This window comes from Capra hircus, chromosome 3 (genome assembly GCF_001704415.2).
Source record: "Capra hircus breed San Clemente chromosome 3, ASM170441v1, whole genome shotgun sequence".
Lineage (NCBI taxonomy): Eukaryota > Metazoa > Chordata > Mammalia > Artiodactyla > Bovidae > Capra > Capra hircus.
In genome coordinates, this window is record NC_030810.1 from 64,226,104 (window position 1) to 64,248,698 (window position 22,595).

The 22,595-nt window shown below is 37.3% G+C and overlaps 1 protein-coding gene across 2 annotated transcripts in view; it reads left to right on the forward strand.

Moving 5' to 3' along the window:
* HS2ST1 (heparan sulfate 2-O-sulfotransferase 1) overlaps nt 1-22,595 on the forward strand; it is a 187,662-nt gene that overhangs the window by 147,613 nt on the left and 17,454 nt on the right. For both annotated transcript variants that reach the window (XM_018045698.1, XM_005678145.3), the window contains exons 2-3: nt 3,169-3,407; nt 15,974-16,059. In XM_018045698.1, coding sequence (XP_017901187.1) covers nt 3,169-3,407; nt 15,974-16,059 — 325 coding nt within the window. The remainder of the gene's footprint in view (nt 1-3,168; nt 3,408-15,973; nt 16,060-22,595) is intronic.

The window sequence follows — 22,595 nt, forward strand, 5'->3', positions numbered from 1 at the left end:
TGGAATTCTATCACCTCCGCTAGCTTTGTTCGTGGTGATGCTTCCTAAAGCCCACTTGACTTCACGTTTCAAGATATCTGGCTTTAGGTGAATGATCACACCATCGTGGTTATCTGGGTCATGAAGATCTTTTTTGTATAATTCTTCTGTGTATTCTTGCCACCTCTTCTTAATATCTTTTGCTTCTGTTAGGTCCATACTGTTTCTGTCCTTTATTGTGCCCATCTTTGCATGAAAGGTTTCCTTGGTATCTCTAATTTTCCTGAAGATCTCTAGTCTTTTTTTTAGGAAATGTCAAATATATAGTTCATATACTTTAATACACATAATGAACCAAGAATAATGATTAATTCTAAAAACATGCTAGTATCATACTCTATATAGAGTTTTAGCACCTTAAAAATTTTTTTTAAATCCCTAAACTAAATAATAACTTCTTTTAAAGAATAGCAAAATCTGTTTCTTTTCCAAATACTGAGTTCAGAAAAACTAGTGAAAGCATTCAGCGTTATTGGTTGTTGTTGTAGCCATTAAAAGTAAAGGTAATTTCATATATTATCTGGGCTGCTGTAGGAAATAACCTCTTAAACTTCTGTCAGCACTTAAATGTCAGCAGTACTGTTTTATTTCCCATAGTGGAAAAGGGAGAGTGAGGACATAACAATACCGTAATAGTTTTAGATTGTGGTGACAGTTTGGGTTGCTTAGAAGATACAATTCCTTTAAAATTCTTGAATATACTTATATTCTTAGGCTTTCCATAAATACATGCTGAATTTAGTGAGAGAACTTGCAAATCCTGTGTAGATGCTTGAGCATCATACATTACCTCGATTACAGATTCATTTGTAAACTACTGTAAATTTTGAAAAATATTGTGCGTTCTGAACATGCAGTATGTGGTTCTTAAAAGTCTGTCCAGGTTTCTTTTTCTGTTTCTTCTTAGCCTTTTTCTATTGATTGTCTGTTTTTCTTGTTCCTTAAATGTTGATATTTCCTAAGATTCTAAGATTAAATTCTCTTTACATGCTATATGTTCTGTAATATCTGTGTAGTCTCGTCATTCCTATGGTTTCCCAGATGTCTTTCTTCTACATGAATGTTTATTCTCAAGCACTTGAGCTGTGTGCCCAATTATCTACATCTCCTGGGTATCCTAGGCAGTCCAACAATATGTTCCACATTAAGCTCATCTCATTTTCTCCATATTCCCAACCAACTCTCCCCCATGAGAAAAGATACGTGTATATGCATAGTATATATTCATATGTGTGCTTCTCTTCCTGTTTTGGAAAGCCTGCTGCTAGTAGGGCTTCCCTGAAGGCTCAGTGGGTGAAGAATCTACCTGCAGCTCAGGAGACATAGGAAATGTGGGGTCGATCCTTGGGTCAGGAAAATCCCTTGGAGGAGGAAATGGCAACCCACTCCAGTATTCTTGCCTGGAAAGCCCATGAACAGAGGAGCCTGGTGGGCTCCAGTCCATGGGGTCGGAGAGTCAGACATGACTTAGCAACTAAACCACCACCAGTAAGCAGCAGGCTTGGAACTTCAAGTCTTCCGAAAGTGAATCCTCAGCTCAGAGCATGCTTTATAATGTAGTGGCCATATCTTCTGAATCAAAATTTAAGATGCATAGTCAAACAATATTTGAAGCCTGAACTTGTTACAGTAATTATACCACATTACTTTTTTATGTCATTTTACTAAATTGTTGCCAGTATGGTAGATGCTAATACACATAAAATGTAAAATTGCAGTTATGTGTACGTGTGAGATGTGCATTATGAGGTATATATACATACATCATGTGTGTATGTGTGAGGTTTGACCTAGTTAGGGAGATGGATGATGCTTCCCTTGCAAGTGATGATTAAATTGAATGTGAGGTTTGAGGAGTTCACTAGGCAGAATTGGGGTAGAGGGAGAATGAATGAGAGTTCCAGGCAGGGTAAGGTAGCTTGCACAGAGATCTGGTGGTAGGAGGGTGCGTACTGTGTGAGCAGTTGTCTTTGTGCAGAGTAATTTGCAGTCTTGTTACCCCTCTCCCCATTTCTTCCCATATTCTTGTTTCTTAATTCTAAAGAATATTTGAGGTTGAAGCTTATATTAAATAGAGAATAGTATGGCTCAGGAAACTCAAAACAGGGGCTGTGTATCAACCTAGAGGGGTGGGATGGGGAGGGAGGTTCAAAAGGGAGGGGAAATACGTATACCTGTGACTGATTCATGTTGAGGTTTGACAGAAAACAGTTCTGTAAAGCAGTTATCTTTCCGTTAAAAAAATAAATAATAAGAAAAAAAATTTTTAATGTAACTTTCTTTTCAAACTGCTTGGTGAACAGTCATTTGAATTAGAGACACCATGGAGTTTAATTAATAAACATAGCCAGGACTTATCTGTAGTTTAAAACACCAAAATGAAAAAGGTTTTATGATACCATCTTTCCTCTTGTTACCTAAAATCACACAAGGGTTTATAATCACTGCCATAGTACATTCTGATAAGGCAGGGAATTATTACATCCTATATACTTCCCAGGTGGTGCAGTGGAAGGAATCCACCTGCCAATGCAAGAGACACAAGAGATGCAGGTTGGATCCCTGGGTGTGGAATTCCCCACTCCATTTCCCTTGGAGTAGGAAATGGCAACCCACTCCAGTAGTCTTGCCTAGAGAATTCCATGGACAGAGGAGCCTGGCAGACTACAGTCCAAGGGGTTGCAAAGAGTCAGACACAACTGAGCTCACACACAACTACATCCTAAGTAATAAATTTCTAAGTAATTGCCTAAATTATAAGTGATTTTATTTTCTAAGTGTATTTTTACTGTGAAGTTTAGTGTTCCATGTAACCTGTCTTTATGTGTTTGAGAATTAATACAGGCTATAAGAATTCTGTTGGAATAAAAAGTGTATTTTGAACTACATGGAAGAACTCTAATCTGTTGTATTCTAAACTCAATGACTGTTTTTTCTTCTGTTCTTCATATGCATGAGTATTATCTCTCCAAGATAATTCTGAAGTTTTGGTTCTTGAAACATTTCTTTAGTGGTTCTTAACCCCATTCTTGAGTAGGAGAACTATGTTCCAGGAATAGGGAATTATTTTCAGTGTTTTACAACTTTCTTTATAGTGTCTTTCAAAACTATTCATATTTTTCTTTGCAGAAAGGGCTATTGCACGACATGAAGTTCGAGAGATTGAGCAGCGACATACCATGGATGGCCCTCGGCAAGATGTAGCTTTAGATGAGGAAGACGACATGGTGATCATTTATAACAGAGTCCCCAAAACTGCAAGCACCTCTTTTACCAATATTGCCTATGACCTGTGTGCAAAGAATAAATACCATGTTCTTCACATCAACACTACCAAAAATAACCCAGTGATGTCACTGCAAGATCAGGTAAATGCCACTTGGATTAATAACGTTTTCTGACACTAACTCAAGTTTTGTATTTCAAGAAGATAAAGCATTTTAAGGGATATGTATGCTGAGCCCAGTGGATTATAAGTTTCTTGGAGAAATGGATCGACCAAACTTGTCTAGTTTTACATTCTTCACAGTATTTAGTACATTTCCTTGCCTACAATATGTATTGAAATACTTGTGAAATAAATGAATTAACAGCTTGAAGTTTTGAAGAGAAACTTGATGCTCTTCAGTATGCTAGCCCTTTAAAACTGTGAAATATTTTTAGCAGATGCCCTGCAATAAAAATCATTATATTGTCTCAGTTCATCACTGAGAAATCTTTATTTGATGAATACTTGTATTCTATATGGTTCAGTTTTGTGACTAGACTCCTGAATTTAATCTTACCTTCTTTCATGTAAGTATTAGCTATAAACTTCTGGAGAACAGGGGTTATGACTTGTATTTTTAATATAATCTTGCCTTTCAAGTTATTGAGAATCTTTTTTAAAAATTTTTTATCAGAGTATAGTTGATTTACAATGTTGTGTTAATTCCTGTTGTTCAACAAAATGAATCAGTTACACATTTACATGTATACACTCTTTTTAAGATGCTGATCCCATGTAGGTCATTACAGAGGATTGCGTAGAGTTCCCTGTGCTCTACAGTAGGTTCTTATTAGTTACCTGTTTTAGATATATAGTAGTATGTTTTGTGTCTGTCCTAATCTCCCAATTTATCCCTTCTCTCCTTACCTCCTGGTGACCGTAAACTTGTTTTCCACATCTATAACTCTTTCTGTTGTGTAATTAAGTTAATTTGTATCCTTTTATAAAAAGTGCTACAGTGAACATTGGGGTGCAGTATCTTTGAGGTTGTTAAGAATCTTTAGATAAACAGATGGATAGATAATTTATGAAATGGTTTTAAGAAAAGTAGAGGAAGTTTTCTCAGAAACTGAAACTGATTCCCCTCTTTAGCAGTAGCTTCAGATATTTTCTTTACACCTGGAGTTCTTACTATAAGTATAGTTCTTTCCATAGATATTAAAGGGAATAGGAATTGAGCCCCATGATAAGAAAAGATAATATTTGAAAATACTATGTAGGATCAAGTACCATATTGGGGTAGCTTATTAGACAGGTATTTGTGATAGTCATGTAGTTAAAATGTATTTATCTGTTTGAAAATAGCTGACCTTTTTTTATTGTCCCAGAATTGCTGTTATCCCACTATTTAGCGTAGCTTTAATCCTCTCATTGAAATAAGAGAATAACATTGACACATGGTTAGGTACGCTTTCTTACTAGAGAACTATTTGTAAAGGCTAATTATATATGGCATATCATGTCCCCATATAATTCTTGGCTCTCTGCAGTATCCTCAATTATTCTCTTCTATAGAACCAAAAATCTACGCTCATCAGCCAAATCAAATAACTCCTTTGTAAATGAGAAGAAACATGAGCTTATTTAGCTAAGTGGGTCATAAAAACTATTCATTATGTAATTTTGTATATCTCAAGGGCAAGTGTCCTAAACTATCAAATTTTATACAGTGTGTGCTGCTAAGTCGCTTCAGTCGTGTCCGACTCTGTGCAGCCCCATACACGGCAGCCCACCAGGCTCCCCCGTCCCTGGGATTCTCCAGGCAAGAACACTGGAGTGGGTTGCCATTTCCTCTCTCCAATGCATGAAAGTGAAAAGTGAAAGTGAAGTCGCTCAGTCATGTCCGACTCTTAGCGACCCCATGGACTGCAGCCTACCAGGCTCCTCCATCCATGGGATTTACTAGGCAAGAGTACTGGAGTGGGGTGCCATCGCCTTCTCCGATTCAGTGTGTAGTAGATTTTAAATCTGCATGATTACTTTTCAGAATATATCTTGGTTTACAAGGAGCATTTCTTAATACTCACATAATATTTTACATTTCTTCAGTAATACTGTTTAGAAAAATAGAGTTAATTTGTTCAAATTTTTCTTTGCGATCCCGTGGACTGTAGCCCACCAGGCTCCTCTGCCCATGGGATTCTCCAGGCAAGAATACTGGAGTGGGTTGCCATTTCCTTCTCCAGGGCATCTTCCCAACCCAGGGATTGAACCCGGGTCTCCCGCATTGCAGACAGACGTTTTACCGTCTGAGCCACCAGGGAAGCCCATATAACACTACAACATGGATTTGCTTGTTTTCTCAGGATGAGGTCCAAATTAAACATTTTGGTTATACATTTTGGTGAGAACACAACTTGATGTTTTCTCTGAATAGTTCTCATAGTTCCTGCAACTATGTTTTATGTTTCCTAGTAAATTATAAAAAAGCTCTTTGAATAACATAGCCTTGTTTTTAATTTCTTTGGTAATTCCCCAAGGAATGTAGCATAATCTCAGTATACATCACATGCACAATAAAGGAAACTTGAAAGCAGAGCTGAGGAGTGTGTCTGCTGCTGTTGCTGCTAAGTCGCTTCAGTCGTGTCCGACTCTGAATACGCGTTAACTGTTACATAGGGAATGCTTTTATATCAAACCAGAAATACTCTGTCTTTACCTCTAAGATTTTTGAGAAGAATGATTAAGCAGATAAAAAGTTTAGCAAAGTCTCCCATGCAAAAATGAATCTAGGAAAGAGCTGGGGATATTAAAGGCAAATATTAAGCAGACTGGACTGCTGAGGTTGGAAGATGAAAGAACAGAAGGCACAATCATCTATTATATCCCTAAATATTTTTACGAGTAAATTGGGCTTTAAATAGAAGATCAGGACAACAGCAGATTTAATAAAACCCTCATTTTTTAAGTCTCACTTGAGTTAGATACTGATTAGAAACTATTTCTCAAAGAAGAAAGAAGAGCAAAATAGGTCATTTATTAATTCTTATTTAAATAATAGGGCAGTTCAGAACAGTTCACAAGGACAATAAAAATATGGTGTTAAAATCAAGTATTATACAAGATGATTTTCAGGAAATATTTTTGAAATTATTTTCAAGGTATCTAATATTCAAAAGTTTACATTTAGAGGAAGCTTATACTAGATTGAAAGTAAAATTAAAATGCTATCTAATATGTCATGCAAAGGGAAAGGAAATAGCACCTATGACTTGTTTGAAGAACTGTTTCTATTCAGAAGAAAGCATCAGTTAAAAAAAAATTAGATATGGTATATTAGAGAATATTTTGTATATTAAGCCACCCCTACCTAATTAACTACAGATACTGAACTACCAGCTGACATTCTGAAATAGTCAGCTGGTGATCAAGGATATTCTTCCACTCTGGCCCCCACAAATACATCTTAAGTGTTGTTCATTATGTAACCCCTTTGCCTTTAACGTAGTGTCTGTGCATCTCTTTTGCTGCATAAACACATACACACACACACACACACACACATGCGCGCGCAACAGGCTATTAAAAGGAAAACAGAAGTTTTATCTCATCTAAATGCAACTGGAAAAATGTACCAGTACATGATGCCTATAAATGTCTTATGCAGTAAGCTTTGGCAGATTTATATTTCATGGGCCGGGGATGGGGGGAAGGTCTAAGTCATTATCAGATATATCATAGCTATAAGACAACTTTCTAACACTGGACACAACGATGAGAACTATTCAAAGAAAACATCAAGTTGTGTTCTCACCAAAATGTTTAACTTGGACCTCATCCTGAGAAAACAAGCAAATCCATGTTGTAGAATGTTATATAGAACATATACATCTAGGACGAGTGTCCTGAGCTGTTAGTGTCAGTGCCATCACAAGCAAAAAGGGCAGGGGGAAGGGGAGTGATGGGCTAGAGGAGACTAAGGAGACATGAAGACCCATGATTGGATGCTTGAACAAAAATGTCTGCGACTTTGATGCAGAAAAAAATTAAGTGTGTGTGTACATAGAGAGAGGGGAGGAAAGAAAGAGATAAACAGAAGTGGCAAAATGTTACCAGTGACTCTTGGTGAAGAATGTATAAATATTGGCTACTATTCTTTCAACTTTGCTGTAGTTTAATAAGAGTTTTTCAGAATTAAGAGGTTGGGATAAGAGGAACAGTTAGAACAAGGAGATTAGGAGGTAATGATTTGAGAATATAAGGCATGAAAGGACTTAAGTGGTAAGTATGAGGTAGATTCAGCTGTGTAGGTTATGTTTTTGAGATGGGCTTTACTCTGTTAATGGACAGGAATCAGCAGGAGACAGGTAGTCGGTTCCTCTAGTTGGAAAATGAAGTTGACTCTAGTACACAAAAGTATCTTTATATTATGGGACATCTTGTCTTTAAAGTAACAAGTAGGTTTAAATGGCATCATCTTTTATGATTCTTCTTTATTCTTGTCTGCTCTCATATATTTATTTGAGATAAATAAATCTCTGATCTGATCTGGTCTGATCATATTTAACCCCTTTCTGGAATTATCCAGAATTTGTATTCTCTTACAGGACAGTATAGTATTTTTTTTTAATTTACTGTTAAACCAACGTCTGGCTATTTGCATTAAAGCATATGGTTTTATATAAATAGTTGCAAATACTGATTTTTCAGAACAACACTTCAGGTGAATGCTTCTCAACTTAGAATGTGTATACTGAACACCAGTTGAAGTACAGTTTTTTATTCAGAAGGACTGAGATAAAGCCTGATACTTGAATTTCTGAGAAGCTTCCTATTAATGCCAAAACTGATACTTCTGGTCCTTGACCCACAGTTTGAATAGCAAAGATCTAGAACATGATTCTCAGTGAGGTGATGGAATCATACAAGATGCGTATTATAATCTTCCCAGGATGGTGAGTTACTTATCTTTAAATTAGCATTCCTACCTCCCCAACAAAATCTAAATTCCTTACCTGGGCCAACAGGTCCTCCTTCTTGATCAGACACTTGCCCATTGGCCATTGCTTCCATCTTTTATTTGCTGGCCACACTGAACTTTTGATTCATTGAATGCACCAAGCGTTTACCGCTTCAGGGCCTCTATACTTAACATTTCCTCTTAGAATGCACTTCTCCTGGCCTCACAGTTGGCTTTATATTATTTGTTAAGGTTTCAGCTTATTGACATCCTCATAGCAAAACCTTAGTTGGCCATCCTTTTTATTAAGTACTTCTTTCAGGTTACTAGGTACCATTATTCTTTCACTATCTTTCCTATTACTGATTTATTTATTTCCTGTCATTTTCTCTATTATAATTTAAGTTTCTTAAGGGCAGGGACCTTGTCTGTCTTGTTCACTTTGTATCCCTGGGCTTAGAACCATACCTAAAACATAGTTCAGTTCAGTCACTCAGTCGTGCCCAACTCTTTGCGACCCTTTGGACTGCAGCATGCCAGGCCTCCCTGTCCATCACCAACTACCAGAGTTTACTTAAACTCATGTCCATTGAGTTGGTGATGCGATCCAACCATCTCATCCTCTGTTGTCCCCTTCTCCTCCTGCCTTCAATCTTTCCCAGCATCAGGGTCTTTTCCAGTGAGTCAACTCTTTGCAAGAGGTGGCCAAAGTATTGGAGTTTCAGCTTCAGCCTCTGTCCTTCCAATGAATATTCAAGACTGATTTCCTCTAGGATGGACTGGTTGGATCTCCTTGCAGTCCAAGAGACTCTCAAGAGTCTTCTCCAACACCACAGTTCAAAAGCATCAATTCTTCAGCGCTCAGCTTTCTTTATAGTCCAACTCACATCCATACATGGCTACTGGAAAAACAATAGCTTTGACTAGACAGACTTTTGTTGGCAAAGTAATGTCTCTGCTTTTTAATATGCTGTCTAGGTTGGTCATAACTTTTCTTCCAAGGAGAAAGCATCTTTTAATTTCATGGCTGCAGTCACCATCTGCAGTGATTTTGGAGCCCAAGAAAATAAGTCTGCCACTGTTTCCACTCTTTCCCCATCTATTTGCCATGAAGTGATGGGACCAGATGCTATGATCTTAGTTTTCTGAATGTTGCATTTTAACCCAACTTTTTCACTCTGCTCTTTCACTTTCATCAAGAGGCTCTTTAGTTCTTCGTTGCTTTCTGCCATAAGGATGGTGTCATCTGCATATTTGAGGTTATTGATATTTCTCCCAGCAGTCTTCATTCCAGCTTGTGCTTCATCCAGCCCAGTATTTCTTGTGATGTACTCTGCATATAAGTTAAATAAGCAGGGTGACAGTATGCAGCCTTGATGTACTCCTTTCCCTATTTGGAACCAGTCTGTTGTTCCATGTACAGTTCTAACTGTTGCTTCTTGACCTGCATACAGATTTCTCAAGAGGCAGGTCAGGTGGTCTGATATTCCCATCTGTTTAAGAATTTTCCACAGTTTATTGTGATCCACACAGTCAAAGGCTTTGGCATAGTCAAGAAAGCAGAAATAGATGTTTTTCTGGAACTCTCTTGGTTTTCGGTGATCCAGCGGATGCTGGCAATTTCATCTCTGTTACCTCTGCCTTTTCTAATACCAGCTTGAACATCTGGAAGTTCACAGTTCACGTACTGTTGAAGCCTGGCTTGGAGAATTTTGAGCGTTGCTTTACTAGCATGTGAGATGAATGCAGTTGTTTGGTAGTTTGAGCATTCTTTGGCATTGCCTTTTCTGGAGAAGGAAATGGCAACCCACTCCAGTATTCTTGCCTGGAGAATCCATGGATGGAGGAGCTTGGTGGGCTACAGTCCACAGGTTGCAAAGAGTCAGGCACGACTGAGCGACTTCACTTTCACTTTCACTTTCTTTGGGATTGGAATGAAAACTGACCTTTTCCAGTCCTGTGGCCACTGCTGAGTTTTCCAAATTTGCTGGCATATTGAGTGCAGCACTTTCACAGCATCATCTTTCAGGATTTGAAATACTTCAACTGGAATTCCATCACCTCCACTAGCTTTGTTCGTAGTCATGCTTCCTAAGGCCCACTTGACTTCACATTACAGGGCTATTCGTAGTGATGCTTCCTAAGGCCCACTTGACTTCACATTCCAGGATGTCTGGCTCTAGGTGAGTAATCATGCTATCGTGATTGGGTGGTGAAGATCTTTCTTGTATAGTTCTTCTGTTTATTCTTGCCACCTCTTCTTAATATCTTCTGCTTCTGTTAGGTCCATACCATTTCTCTTGTTTATTGTGCCCATCGTGGCATGAAATGTTCCCGTGGTATCTCTAATTTTCTTGAAGAGTTCTCTAGTCTTTACCATTCTATTGTAGATAGTCCATATCGTATTGTATGTGTTGTAGATACATAGTAGATACTCTGTAATTTTTTGTTGAATGAATGAATGAACAAATGAACCTGCCTAGGTTCTGAAGGTAATTCTTAGCTGAGCTTGATGCCTTGGTGGTAAATCCTGGCAGAAGGAGTACCTCTGATTGATAGTAGTAGGATTGAACAACACAGTTCTGAGCTTTAGTACAGATAGTTTACTGTGTTCTTTTGCTGCTGAACCTTTCTTATATGGTATCCAATTATTACTCATTTTTTCTCTTTGCATAGAAAACTTCCTCTCCAATTTAGTCTCATAAAACTACCCACGGCTGTACAGTGAATGTTTATTTTAAGTATATGCATGAGTAGGAGTTTGGTGTATATAATTACCCAAGTTAATAGTAATGTTCACTCAATAGATAGTAATTACAAAGTTGGAATTTGACCAGGATGTTCAGGATGACATTCCTACTTTTAGATAGTGAAAACAAGTTCTTTTGTGATCACATTTAATCATAATGTTGAGATTACTCTTATTAAGAATATAAATCTAGATATAGTGTTAGTGAGAGGGTGCTTTCTCAGCTTTTCCTATTGCACTGGTTCAATTCTGGTTCAACTAGCAAATAAATCACAACACCACTCCCTACATTGCTTGTGTTTTCCCTAAAGGCCTCTTCTGATTACCTGCTAGCCTAACTCTGCTTAAGAGTTATAAAATCTGACAAAAATGACAGTTAAAAATTTGCTCCAGGCTAGCCATAAAACATCTCTTTTTCCTGTGTTGTATCTAACTACTATTTCTGAAACACCTTCTTGATAGCCTTTTGCAATCAGAGTATGGAAATTCTCTTTGAATAAAGTTGCTATGGTGACTTTATTTCTTTTCCCCAAGAGTTTTCAGTGTTTTCAGATTCAGCCTCACTTGACGCTATTAGTTTAGCTCCTTTTTGCCCCTCTCTTTATCTTTCATTAGTGCCAAGTATCGTAGTCAGTAAGACTCCATAAAATGAACTGAGTAGAAGCTTGCCCACCTGATCTGTGTCCCCCTTTACTATCTATCTATCTACATCTCCCCTTACTATCTCCTCCTCTCTATCCCAGAGCTTTATCTCACAGTCTTGGGCAGAATGCACCACTGTAGAGGAAAACCAGAAGAAAAACTGAAAGGCAAGTGGAAGAGAAGAGACGAGAACACAGAAAGTGACAGGGCAGGGCCTGCAGCTAGACTGATGAAAGGGCGTAAGCGAATATGACCGATGAGAAGCAGGGAAAATTCTAGAGAACTCAGAGGATAAAAATTAAATGTGGCTAAATTAATACTTTGAAAGGAAAACATTTAAAAAGTATGTTCTTCAGAGGTCATTAATTAGGTTTTTATGTCCTGGAAGATTACTTTTGAAAAGGAGATTAGGATGGTGTAGAATTTCAGTCATATATAAATGACACTTCTAAATGCTCAGACTTTTCTCCAGATTAGTGTGAACCACCACTTTAACCTTATTGACAGTATTTGTTTACTTAGCACTTTTTGCTTCCCTCTGAAGGAAAGGTAAATCTCAGCTCAGCATCTTTTGATTTATTGCAAATCAGCCACAGCTTTATTAATGAGATTTTAACAGATTGCCGTAGTTAAATGTTGATTAGATGAAAGAAAAAAATACATTCACATATATATCAAGTTTGTAGCTTTCAGTATTCTCTTAGTTGGAGATTAGAGGAAGATTCTGTGTGTTTGGAGACTAGCAATAGTAGAGTGTAGGGAATTCCCAGATGGTCTGTGCTCCCAATGCAGGGGCATGGGTTCGATCCCTGGTTAGGAACTAAGATCCCACATGCTATGCAACACGGCCAAAAAATTAAAAAATTTAAAAAAAAAAGGACTGTAGAGAATTTAGTAACGTACCTGAATATGCCTCAGAAAGTATTTGGTATAATAAGATTCAAAGTCCTACATTTAGCCTGGGTCTCTTAGTTTTGACCAGCATTGTTCAGCAACCCTTGAGGTTACCCAGGACAATAAAAAGGCAAGACTAAGTCAGTGGCCGTTGTCAAAAAATGGTTATTCAATACAAGAGATAGTGTACAGAGTAGATTGGAAGTTGAGATTATAATGAATGTAAGCAGAAAAATAAACAGTTGAGAGAGATATATCAACAGAGCTTTGAGATCTTGGAGATTTGACTGTCTGGATCTCAGGGATTTCCTGAGCATTGGACAGAACCTGAAATTCTCAGTGTCCTAGTCTGTTGATCAGTATTATGATGTCAAAGATATCTGTCTGCTCCTCTTTCAAGTCTTCTGGTCCCCAGACCTCTCCAACCTTGTTTGAATTGGACAATAATAGATTAAAGAAATTAGCCAGTGGTATAGAAGGATGCTGCTGCTGCTGCTGCTGCTGCTGCTGCGTCGCTTCAGTCATGTCCGACTCTGTGCTACCCCAGAGACGGCAGCCCACCAGGCTCCACCATCCCTGGGATTCTCCAGGCAAGAACACTGGAGTGGGTTGCCATTTCCTTCTCCATGCATGAAAGTGAAAAGTGAAAGTGAAGTCACTGAGTCGTGTCCAACTCTCAGCGACCCCATGGACTGCAGCACACCAGGCTCCTCCGTCCATGGGATTTTCCAGGCAAGAGTACTGGAGTGGGGTGCCATTGCCTTCTCCGATAGAAGGATGATTGGACCCAAAATCGGAGCTATGTGGTTCTTGGACTTCAGTTTCTGTAACATAAAGAGTACAAAATATCCTAGGCCCCTTCTACCTCTAAAATGCTGATTCTGCAAACAGGAAAGTTTGAGATCGGTGACAGCAGTGGATGCCTCTTGCCTTGTTCTGTTCTGCCTTCACCAGACTCCCCTGAGTCCAATGGAGGCACAGCCCTTTTATTTATTTTATTACTTTCTGTGTTTCTTGGAATGCTTTGGTTCCAGAGTGCTTCAGGCATCACTGGGTGGGCAGATGGAGGAGACTGAGTAGGCGGGGGCATTCTGTTTTATATGTTGTGGTAGCATGTGTGTGTGTGTGTGTGTGTGTGTGTGTGTGTGTATTATCTGTATATGTGATAACATTTATACCACTGTTTTAGTTCAGCATACTTTTTTTTTTTCCATATCATGAAAGCAATAACTGAGAGAGTATATCCTTGTTAAAGAGCCTCTATAGGCCTCAGGCCTCCTTTGCAGGCAGTACAGAACGAGCTTCATGTTGATAAAACCAAGAGCTAGGTCCTGGGTCCACACATGCTAAAGGCTTGCTCCTCAGTGTCACCTGCTGACCTGGCCATGCTGTGGAAACTTCTTAGAAGTGCAGAATCTTGGGCCCCACTCCAGACCTGCAGAGTCAGAATCTGCATTTTAACAAGAGATGTAAAAATGCAGGTGATGCATTTGTACGCTGAGTTTGGGAAGCCCAGTAGCAGTCCAGGTCTCATCCAGCTTCCAGGGCTCTTCACCTCACATTACAGAACACACAGCAGATGGAGTGTGTCTTTAGGAGAATTTAGTTTGATCTTGACCATCCTTTGGAAGGGTGGAAGGAAAAAGGACACTTGAAGTTTATACCTGTCTTTCATCCCAGTGTACTATGATCCTCTAACATTTGGCTTATATAACAGTGTTTTCTTAGGTTTCAATCTGTCATTCCCTTTCATTTCCCTCTTATACCATCACATCCATTTAAATCTCAGCTTCTGAAGAGCTATCTTAAGCACCCTTGAACCACCATCTCCCATTCCTAGTCTCTTTGCCTTGTATTTCTTCCTCATTTGGGACTGAAATACTGAAAATTATTTTCACAGAACCAAAAGCTTGTATAATTTACCATTAAATAGAAATTATAAGTGTTTTTCATATTCAACATGTAAACTTTTTTAAGGATTCAGTTTATGGATTAAGTAGTATTTTGTTTTCTATTTCTTTTTCATTTGCCATTTGATATTTTTATTCTATTTGATATCTTGAAGAACAAATAGAAAAAAAAAAAAAAGAACAAATAGGAAAGAACCTGAAATCTCAAGTCACATGTTTATTTGGCTCATTCGTTTTGGTGGGGACAATTTGTAAATATCTGCTGAAATATAATTGTGTACTCTCTAATACAACATAATTTTGTTACCTACATCCAATTTTCAGATTTTAATAATGTGTGTGTATATGTAAAATAATAACATAAGGTTCTTTCATTTCCCCTCCATAAACTCCATTGTTTCTAACTCCATTGTTAGTATTTGAGTTATAAATTGAGTTATAAATCCTCCTTCCAGAATCTTCCATCTTGCCTTACTTCACATCCTCCAACATAAGGCTGCTTCCGCAGTTTCCCTACTCTGTTCCTACCAGTGGGCCTTATCCAGGAGCCATCATTCATGGCTATTAATTTATTGACTAACCTGGTAAGAAGTGCTCCAGAATAGCACCATGTAACTATTATAAAGTGTAAGTGAAGGACTGATGAATTGTCAGAAGTAGGCGATTGACAGTTCTGTGTCAGGGGCTGAGGTCACAGCTTACAGGGGCTTTCCCTGCAGAGGGTGGTGGGCCGCCACCCCCAGCCATCCCCACACTGTCTCTAGTCTCCAGAAGAGATTCTTAACCACTTGCTGTTGATCCTGCAGAGATTTGATTATCAGAAATTTATATTATTTTTCTTTGAAGAATTATGTATCATAATTCTTATAATTCTGTTTTGTAGCTGGTTTATCAAGTTCTGTATTAACCAGTTCTTGAAACTTTAATATTTATACTTAAACTGTTATATTAACTAATATTTTGTATACTTTTAATTCTAGTAGATTAAAATAGTAATATTTAGATATTTTTTAAAATTTATCTTTTAGCTTTTTTATCAACAAGTTGATGATATCTGCTCAACCATATGATATCTGCTCTTAGTGGTTTAAAGTCTTCTGATACTCATCTTTTCTTCACTCATTTGGTTTTAGGATTAGTTGATATTTGTTTTATTTGTCAGTCATTAGAAATGTGAATTTTTATGAATAACGAGTTTCTAGGAAGAAGAGATTTGCATAGACTATCCCCATATTGAATTGCTACCTGCTTCAGCTTGTGTGTTTGTATACCCTCCCCCCCACCATATAAATGTACTCACTGTACAGTATTGTAAATGGTTGCATTGTGCAATTTTGTTTTCAAGATCCTCTTTCACTCTTTTCTAAGAGTGGTGACAGTAACTTCTCTATGATGCATTAGTAATTACAGGTCACACTATGCTTTTCTTAGTTGAAGCCTGTATTTCAAACTCCATAATTGTCAAAGTGGTGTGATCAGCTTTAAATGCCTAAATGAAAAGCATTTTGCTATCACAAAATTTTATTTTCTTTAAATTGTACTTAAGTAATGAGTATGTTCTCCTTTTTTAGGTGCGCTTTGTAAAGAATATAACTTCCTGGAAAGAGATGAAACCAGGGTTTTATCATGGGCACATTTCTTATTTGGATTTTGCAAAGTAAGTTATACCCAAAATTATACACAAAAGAATGCTTTGTACTTTAGCAACCTAAAAAGGGATAAAGTTATTGAATAATTGTGATTTTGATTTTTAGAAGAGTACTGGCTTGTGTTTGCCGCTTTAGATATGGAATGTAAATATACCTTCTAGTGTTTTACTGCCCTCTAGTGTTCATAAATTGATGATTGTCATATTAATTTTAGAAATTTAAGGTAGATAAATTTAGGTAATGCCCTTTAAAGTTATTTATCATTATATTTCTGCTTCATGTGCAATCAAATAACACTATTTTAGGAGAGTTCCAAGTTTTAACCTAGAAGCTAGTCGAATTACGACTTACCACATCATTGACTGAGAACAGAGAAAGCAAAGAAGCCATTACTCACTTATTCATAACCTGAAGTGTCTGCTTCTCAGCCAAGACACACTTCCCCTTTGACTACCTTGTTTTAGCTTTACAATTGAGATATAAAAAGACTTTTTTTTAAAGTGATTTTTCTTTATAGTGATTTGCCTGAAACTGGACATAAATAACTCTAATTTTCCATGTTTTGGGGGAAGCATAGGATCAAGGTATTCCTGTCATAACTCTTTCAAGAAAAGTTAATAAAGTATAGGCCTTTGTACAGTATCCAAGCACTATGTGCCTCCCCCTAGAGTTTGTGCCACAGTAAGTACTAATCAGAAGACTGATTAAAAGGAATATTCTAAATATGTATAGTTTGGTGAATCTATTTAAATATTTTTTTGTAGCACATAGAGTATTATTGTTGGAAAACCTCAAATGCAAATCTTTCCCCTAATAAAACTATTCCAAAAACATTATTAATGTCTTTGTTGAACTTGTTAGAGTATTGCATCTGCTTTATTCTTTTGGCTGCGAAGCACGTGGAATCTTACTTTCCAGATCAGGGATTGAACCCACATTGGAAGGCAAAGTCGTAGCCACTGGACTGACTGCCAGGGAAGTCCCCTACTTTTAAATTGTTTAATCTTAGATGTGTTTGCTCAGTCATTTCTTTAGCAGTCATGACTTCAGAGCAATATATCCCCTTGTATTTGACAGCTTCAAAGAGCATTCTGTGTAAAATCCAAAAGTTAAATTGATGTCCCACTATCATTTCAACTTTTCAAATTTGAAAAGAAAAACAGTTGAATGAAATGTTACAGATTCACATTGATAATAAATCTTAACTTTCTTGGAAAGCAAGTAATTGAAAGGAATCTCCCAAATGTTACACACATGAAACAGTATATTCTCGTTTCTAGTTCCTCCTACAGCACTCAGGACCTTTCAGTAAAATATTAGCTTTAAAGTTAGATGTGCATGTTTCTGTAAATTATTCATGCAGCAGTATTGAAAACATTTTATAGGCAGCTTTAAAATAAACTAATTATTTTTCTTTGCAGAGGGACTGAACCAATTTCATAAACTTCATTCATATGCATATTCCCTCAGGGCTGCATTATCTTTCAATTGAATGTTTGTTACCCTTTCACGTAAATGATTTTTTTTCCCCCACACATAGCTTGGCTTCATACTTGAGGTTTTCATTATTAAAATAAAATTGAGTACTTTTGCTTTTGGCAAAAGTCTTCGAATGAAGCTCTGGTGTATGCTAGGGTTCTTACAGTTGAAAAAATACAGAGTTCTTAGAAAGATTAATCTCATGTATTAAATACTGATATGAACATTTAAGGATTTGAATATTTTCATAATATGTTTCATTTTATTGGAAGCAAAAAGTATTGTGAAAAATTTCGATAGACCTTTACAAGATTTTAAACAAATACCTTAAGAAAATCAACTAGAGAAAATGTATTTTGATGTATATAGTCACAAACTGTTTTAGATATAACTAGTATCTTTTAAAATGATTTTTAGTTTGACTGTCATACTCACCACAAGTAAGGAAGGGAGGAAAGAAACATCACCTTACCAGTTTTTAAAATACTTTATTCTTTAAAACGTATTCTTGACCAGTATAGTACCTTGTGGAGTCCATTAAAATACTTGCCTTCAAGAAAAAAGTGGTCAAATTCGATGAAAGAAATATATAATCACATAGCTTTTCAATTGCCTTAGCAGAAACACTAAAAAGAGTACAAACCCAGGAAACCTAGGCAGTAAGATGGACAAATAAAAATTGAAAAGTGCTTTCTAATTTAGACTGATCACAAGAAGCACGCATTTTATTTTTAAACCCATATCTGCTCAAGCTATATTTTGGTTATGTTTATCTGGTTTTGTTTAGAACTTTAGAATAAGAACAGAAATATCCTATTGTTATAGTTGTGTTCCTGTCCTGTCGTCTTAACCTTATCTCATTCCTTTTTGTCTTAATCCTATTCTTATATTTTTAAGCACATTTCCTAGTTCTTCTTTCCATTTTTCTATTTAGTGTTTAATTTCTGTTTTTAATTGGTGGACAGACCATTTTAAAATAATGTAAAATAATTATGAATTTAGAAATTTTCCAGTGGAAAGAAAATTGTATAGATTAAGACATTTTCAAAATGTCCTAGGTTACATACAGGCAGTATAAAGTTGAACAAGTTGGAGTTCTTATTCTCAGTGAGTTCACTGAAGCGCCCTTTTTTTCCCTATAATTATCAGTTCATTTTGGTTCATTATAAACAGTGAAAATATTCAGATTATTCTCTGTTTAAAATTCATACCACTCATTTATCAGCAGTATCTACTACTCCCACTTTGATTTTCTTCATATTTTGCAAAGAAAAATATTTGAACATCTTTCAAAAGCCTTTTTCAGACTATTTTCCTTTATCAAGAATAATGTCCAGCTGAAACTAATGCTGGTTTTGATCAGACGCTGCTGAGAATTTTTTTTTTTATGATCTAGCTTCCTAGGGTCATATGTCATCATCCGGGCTCAGAAAGATATTTGGACATTTTTTTAAATACAGCAGTCAGTTTTATTCAGGCCCATGTAGGTGTATGCTGCCTTTGTTGGTCATCCCCAGGAATGAGTATGGGCTGTCATCACCATCGTTTTGGTTTCACTGTATCACCCCACTTGTCTTTTTCACAACAACTGAGATGAATCAGTAAAGCAGGTATGTCAGGATAAGAAACAAATAATTAAATGCTTCACTAGAGGAATAAAATGTTAGTATTTTAGGCCAAGAGCTTATAATATATAGATTCTGTGCGATTGTCCCTTTTGCCTTGTATTTCTCTGCTGAACCAGTTGAAGTTTGTACCACTTTCTACATCTTTTAGCAAAGCTGTCACAACACTGTAGAAACATTTAAAAAATTATTTTAATCATTCTAAGTAATATGTAAGAGTTGCCTTTTTACTGCTCTTATATTCTAGCTCTTTCTGTGACATCGATCCTGTAGATGCTGAGAAGAAATCTCTCAGGTCAGCCGTGCCACGCCAAGTCACTTAAGTTGTGTTAAACTCTTTGTGACCCTGTAGTCAGATCTGCAGTTAAATCTCCCTTAGTTCCTTCCTAACTCAGCAGTCTCAGACACATGACTTTAGATCTTCAGTTTCCCGTTTGTGAAATGAGGATAATTAACTACTTTATGGGTGGTTGTGAGTATTAAAATGTAATAAGAAGCAGTTCATTTGTGACTCACACAGAGCCATGTTAGCCAGTCCCTTAAAACTCTGACTTTGTTCAGTTACTGTGATGTCTTACTGGTGTTTTCTTCTCCCTTTTTGAGTTTGTGCTGACCCTCCTTATTCCCAACTCCTAATCAGGAATTGCCCAAGATTCTGTCTTTGCCTCCAGTATTGTCATTTGAGAAGTTTACCCATTTTTATTTATCAAAGCATCCAAAGAAGAAACTTTAGAGTCATTTTGAATCGCCCTTTTCTTTGCCACACGGGTCTAGCCAGTCACCAAGTCCTTTTGGATGGCTTCTTAGTGTCCTGCTTTTGATACTCATCCAGTTGGGTGCATGTGTCAGTGGTTAGTTCCTTTCTGGGGAGTAAGGATGGAGGCAGAACAATTTCTGTCCACCCACCAGTTTCTGGATACTTGGGTTTTTTCCAGCTTTTCCTGATTATGAGTAAAGTTGCCAGAACATTTGCTATAGGTTTTATGTGGACACGGTGTCTTCATTTCTCTTATGTAAAACCTAGAAGTGAGATTGCTAGATTGTAAGACACTGCTAAGCAGTTTTCCCAGTGACTTTATTATTTTGCTGTGTATCCTCACTATCATTTGGTAGTGTTAGACCACCCCTCCTATTTTAAAAAAATTGCCCGATTTTAATAGATGAATGCTCATTTCAAGAAATAGCTATTTTAAAAATCTTTTGTTCTTCATATCATGGTCAGTGGGACCAATAAATACCAACAGGTTATTCACTATTTTTGAAACAAGACAATGGGAATTTACTGTGGCAGATTTTGGAGGTTTCTAGGAATGCTTTAGGGATAAGAGAGTCCAGAATAAATGGGTACAGTCCTCCCTTGTTATTTACAGTTTCCACATCTGCAAATTCATCTAACTGCAGATCAACTGTGTATCAGTGTCCCTTGTGTGAGACTGCTACTTAACTTGAGATGTTAAATCTGGTGTGAAGCAGAAATCTCAAAGTGTAATAACTTCATGAAGACTCTTGAGCCCTCCTTCAGCTTCATCATCTTCTAGTTGTCAAGGTTCCTTTCAGATGTTCTGAGTGTGCACTTTTTCTTTTAACTATTGTTGATGTTCATTCATCTGTCCAGGCTATATAGAGTGTGGGTGTAAAGAAATGTTCCTGGTTTGTCTTCCTTATTGTTATACCATGTATTCTACACATGGACATCACCAGATGGTCAACACCGAAATCAGACTGATTATATTCTCTGCAGCCAAAGATGGAGAAGCTCTATACAGTCAACAAAAACAGGACCAGGTGCTGACTGTGGCTCAGATCATGAACTCCTTATTACCAAATTCAGACAAATTGAAGAAAGTAGGGAAAACCGCTAGACCATTCAGGTATGACCTAAATCAAATCCCTTATGATTATACAGTGGAAGTGAGAAATAGATTTAAGGGCCTAGATCTGATAGATAGAGTGCCTGATGAGCTATGGAATGAGGATGGTGACATTGTACAGGAGACAGGGATCAAGACCATCCCCATGGAAAAGAAATGCAAAAAAGCAAAATGGCTGTCTGGGGAGGCCTTACAAATAGCTGTGAAAAGAAGAGAGGCAAAAAGCAAAGGAGAAAAGGAAAGATATAAGCATCTGAACGCAGAGTTCCTAAGAATAGCAAGAAGAAATAAGAAAGCCTTCTTCAGCGATCAGTGCAAAGAAATAGAGGAAAACAACAGAATGGAAGAGACTAGAGATCTCTTCAAGAAAATTAGAGATACCAAGGGAACATTTCATGCAAAGATGGGCTCGATAAAGGACAGAAATGGTCTGGACCTAACAGAAGCAGAAGATATTAAGAAGAGGTGGCAAGAATACATGGAAGAACTGTACAAAAAAGATCTTCATGACCCAGATAATCATGATGATGTGATCACTAATCTAGAGCCAGACATCTTGGAAAGTGAAGTCAAGTGGGCCTTAGAAAGCATCACTACGAACAAAGCTAGTGGAGGTGATGGAATTCCAGTTGAGTTGTTTCAAATCCTGAAAGATGATGCTGTGAAAGTGCTGCACTCAGTATGCCAGCAAATTTAGAAAACTCAGCAATGGCCACAGGACTGGAATAGGTCAGTTTTCATTCCAATTCCAAAGAAAGGCAATGCCAAAGAATGCTCAAACTACCACACAATTGCACTCATCTCACATGCTAGTAAAGTAATGCTCAAAATTTTCCAAGCCAGGCTTCAGTAATACATGAACCGTGAACTCCCCGATGTTCAAGCTAGTTTTAGAAAAGGCAGAGGAACCAGAGATCAAATTGCCAACATCCGCTGGATCATGGAAAAAGCAAGAGAGTTCCAGAAAAACACCTATTTCTGCTTTCTTGACTATGCCGAAGCCTTTGACTGTGTGGATCACAAGAAACTGTGGAAAATTCTGAAAGAGATGGGAATACCAGACCACCTGACCTGCCTCTTGAGAAATCTGTATGCAGGTCAGGAAGCAACAGTTAGAACTGGACATGGAACAACAAACTGATTCCAAATAGGAAAAGGAGTACATCAAGGCTGTATATCGTCACCCAGCTTATTTAACTTCTATGCAGAGTACATCATGAGAAATGCTGGGCTGGAGAAGCACAAGCTGGAATCAAGATTGCCGGGAGAAATATCACTAACCTCAGATATGCAGATGACACCACCCTTATGGCAGAAAGTGAAGAGGAGCTAAAAAGAAAAAGCCTCTTGATGAAAGTGAAAGAGGAGAGCAAAAAAGTTGGCTTAAAGCTCAACATTCAGAAAACAAAGATCATGGCATCTGGTCCCATCACTTCATGGGAAATAGATGGGGAAACAGTGTCAGACTTTATTTTTGGGGGCTCCAAAATCACTGCAGATGGTGATTGCAGCCATGAGATTAAAAGACGCTTACTCCTTGGAAGGAAAGTTATGACCAACCTAGATAGA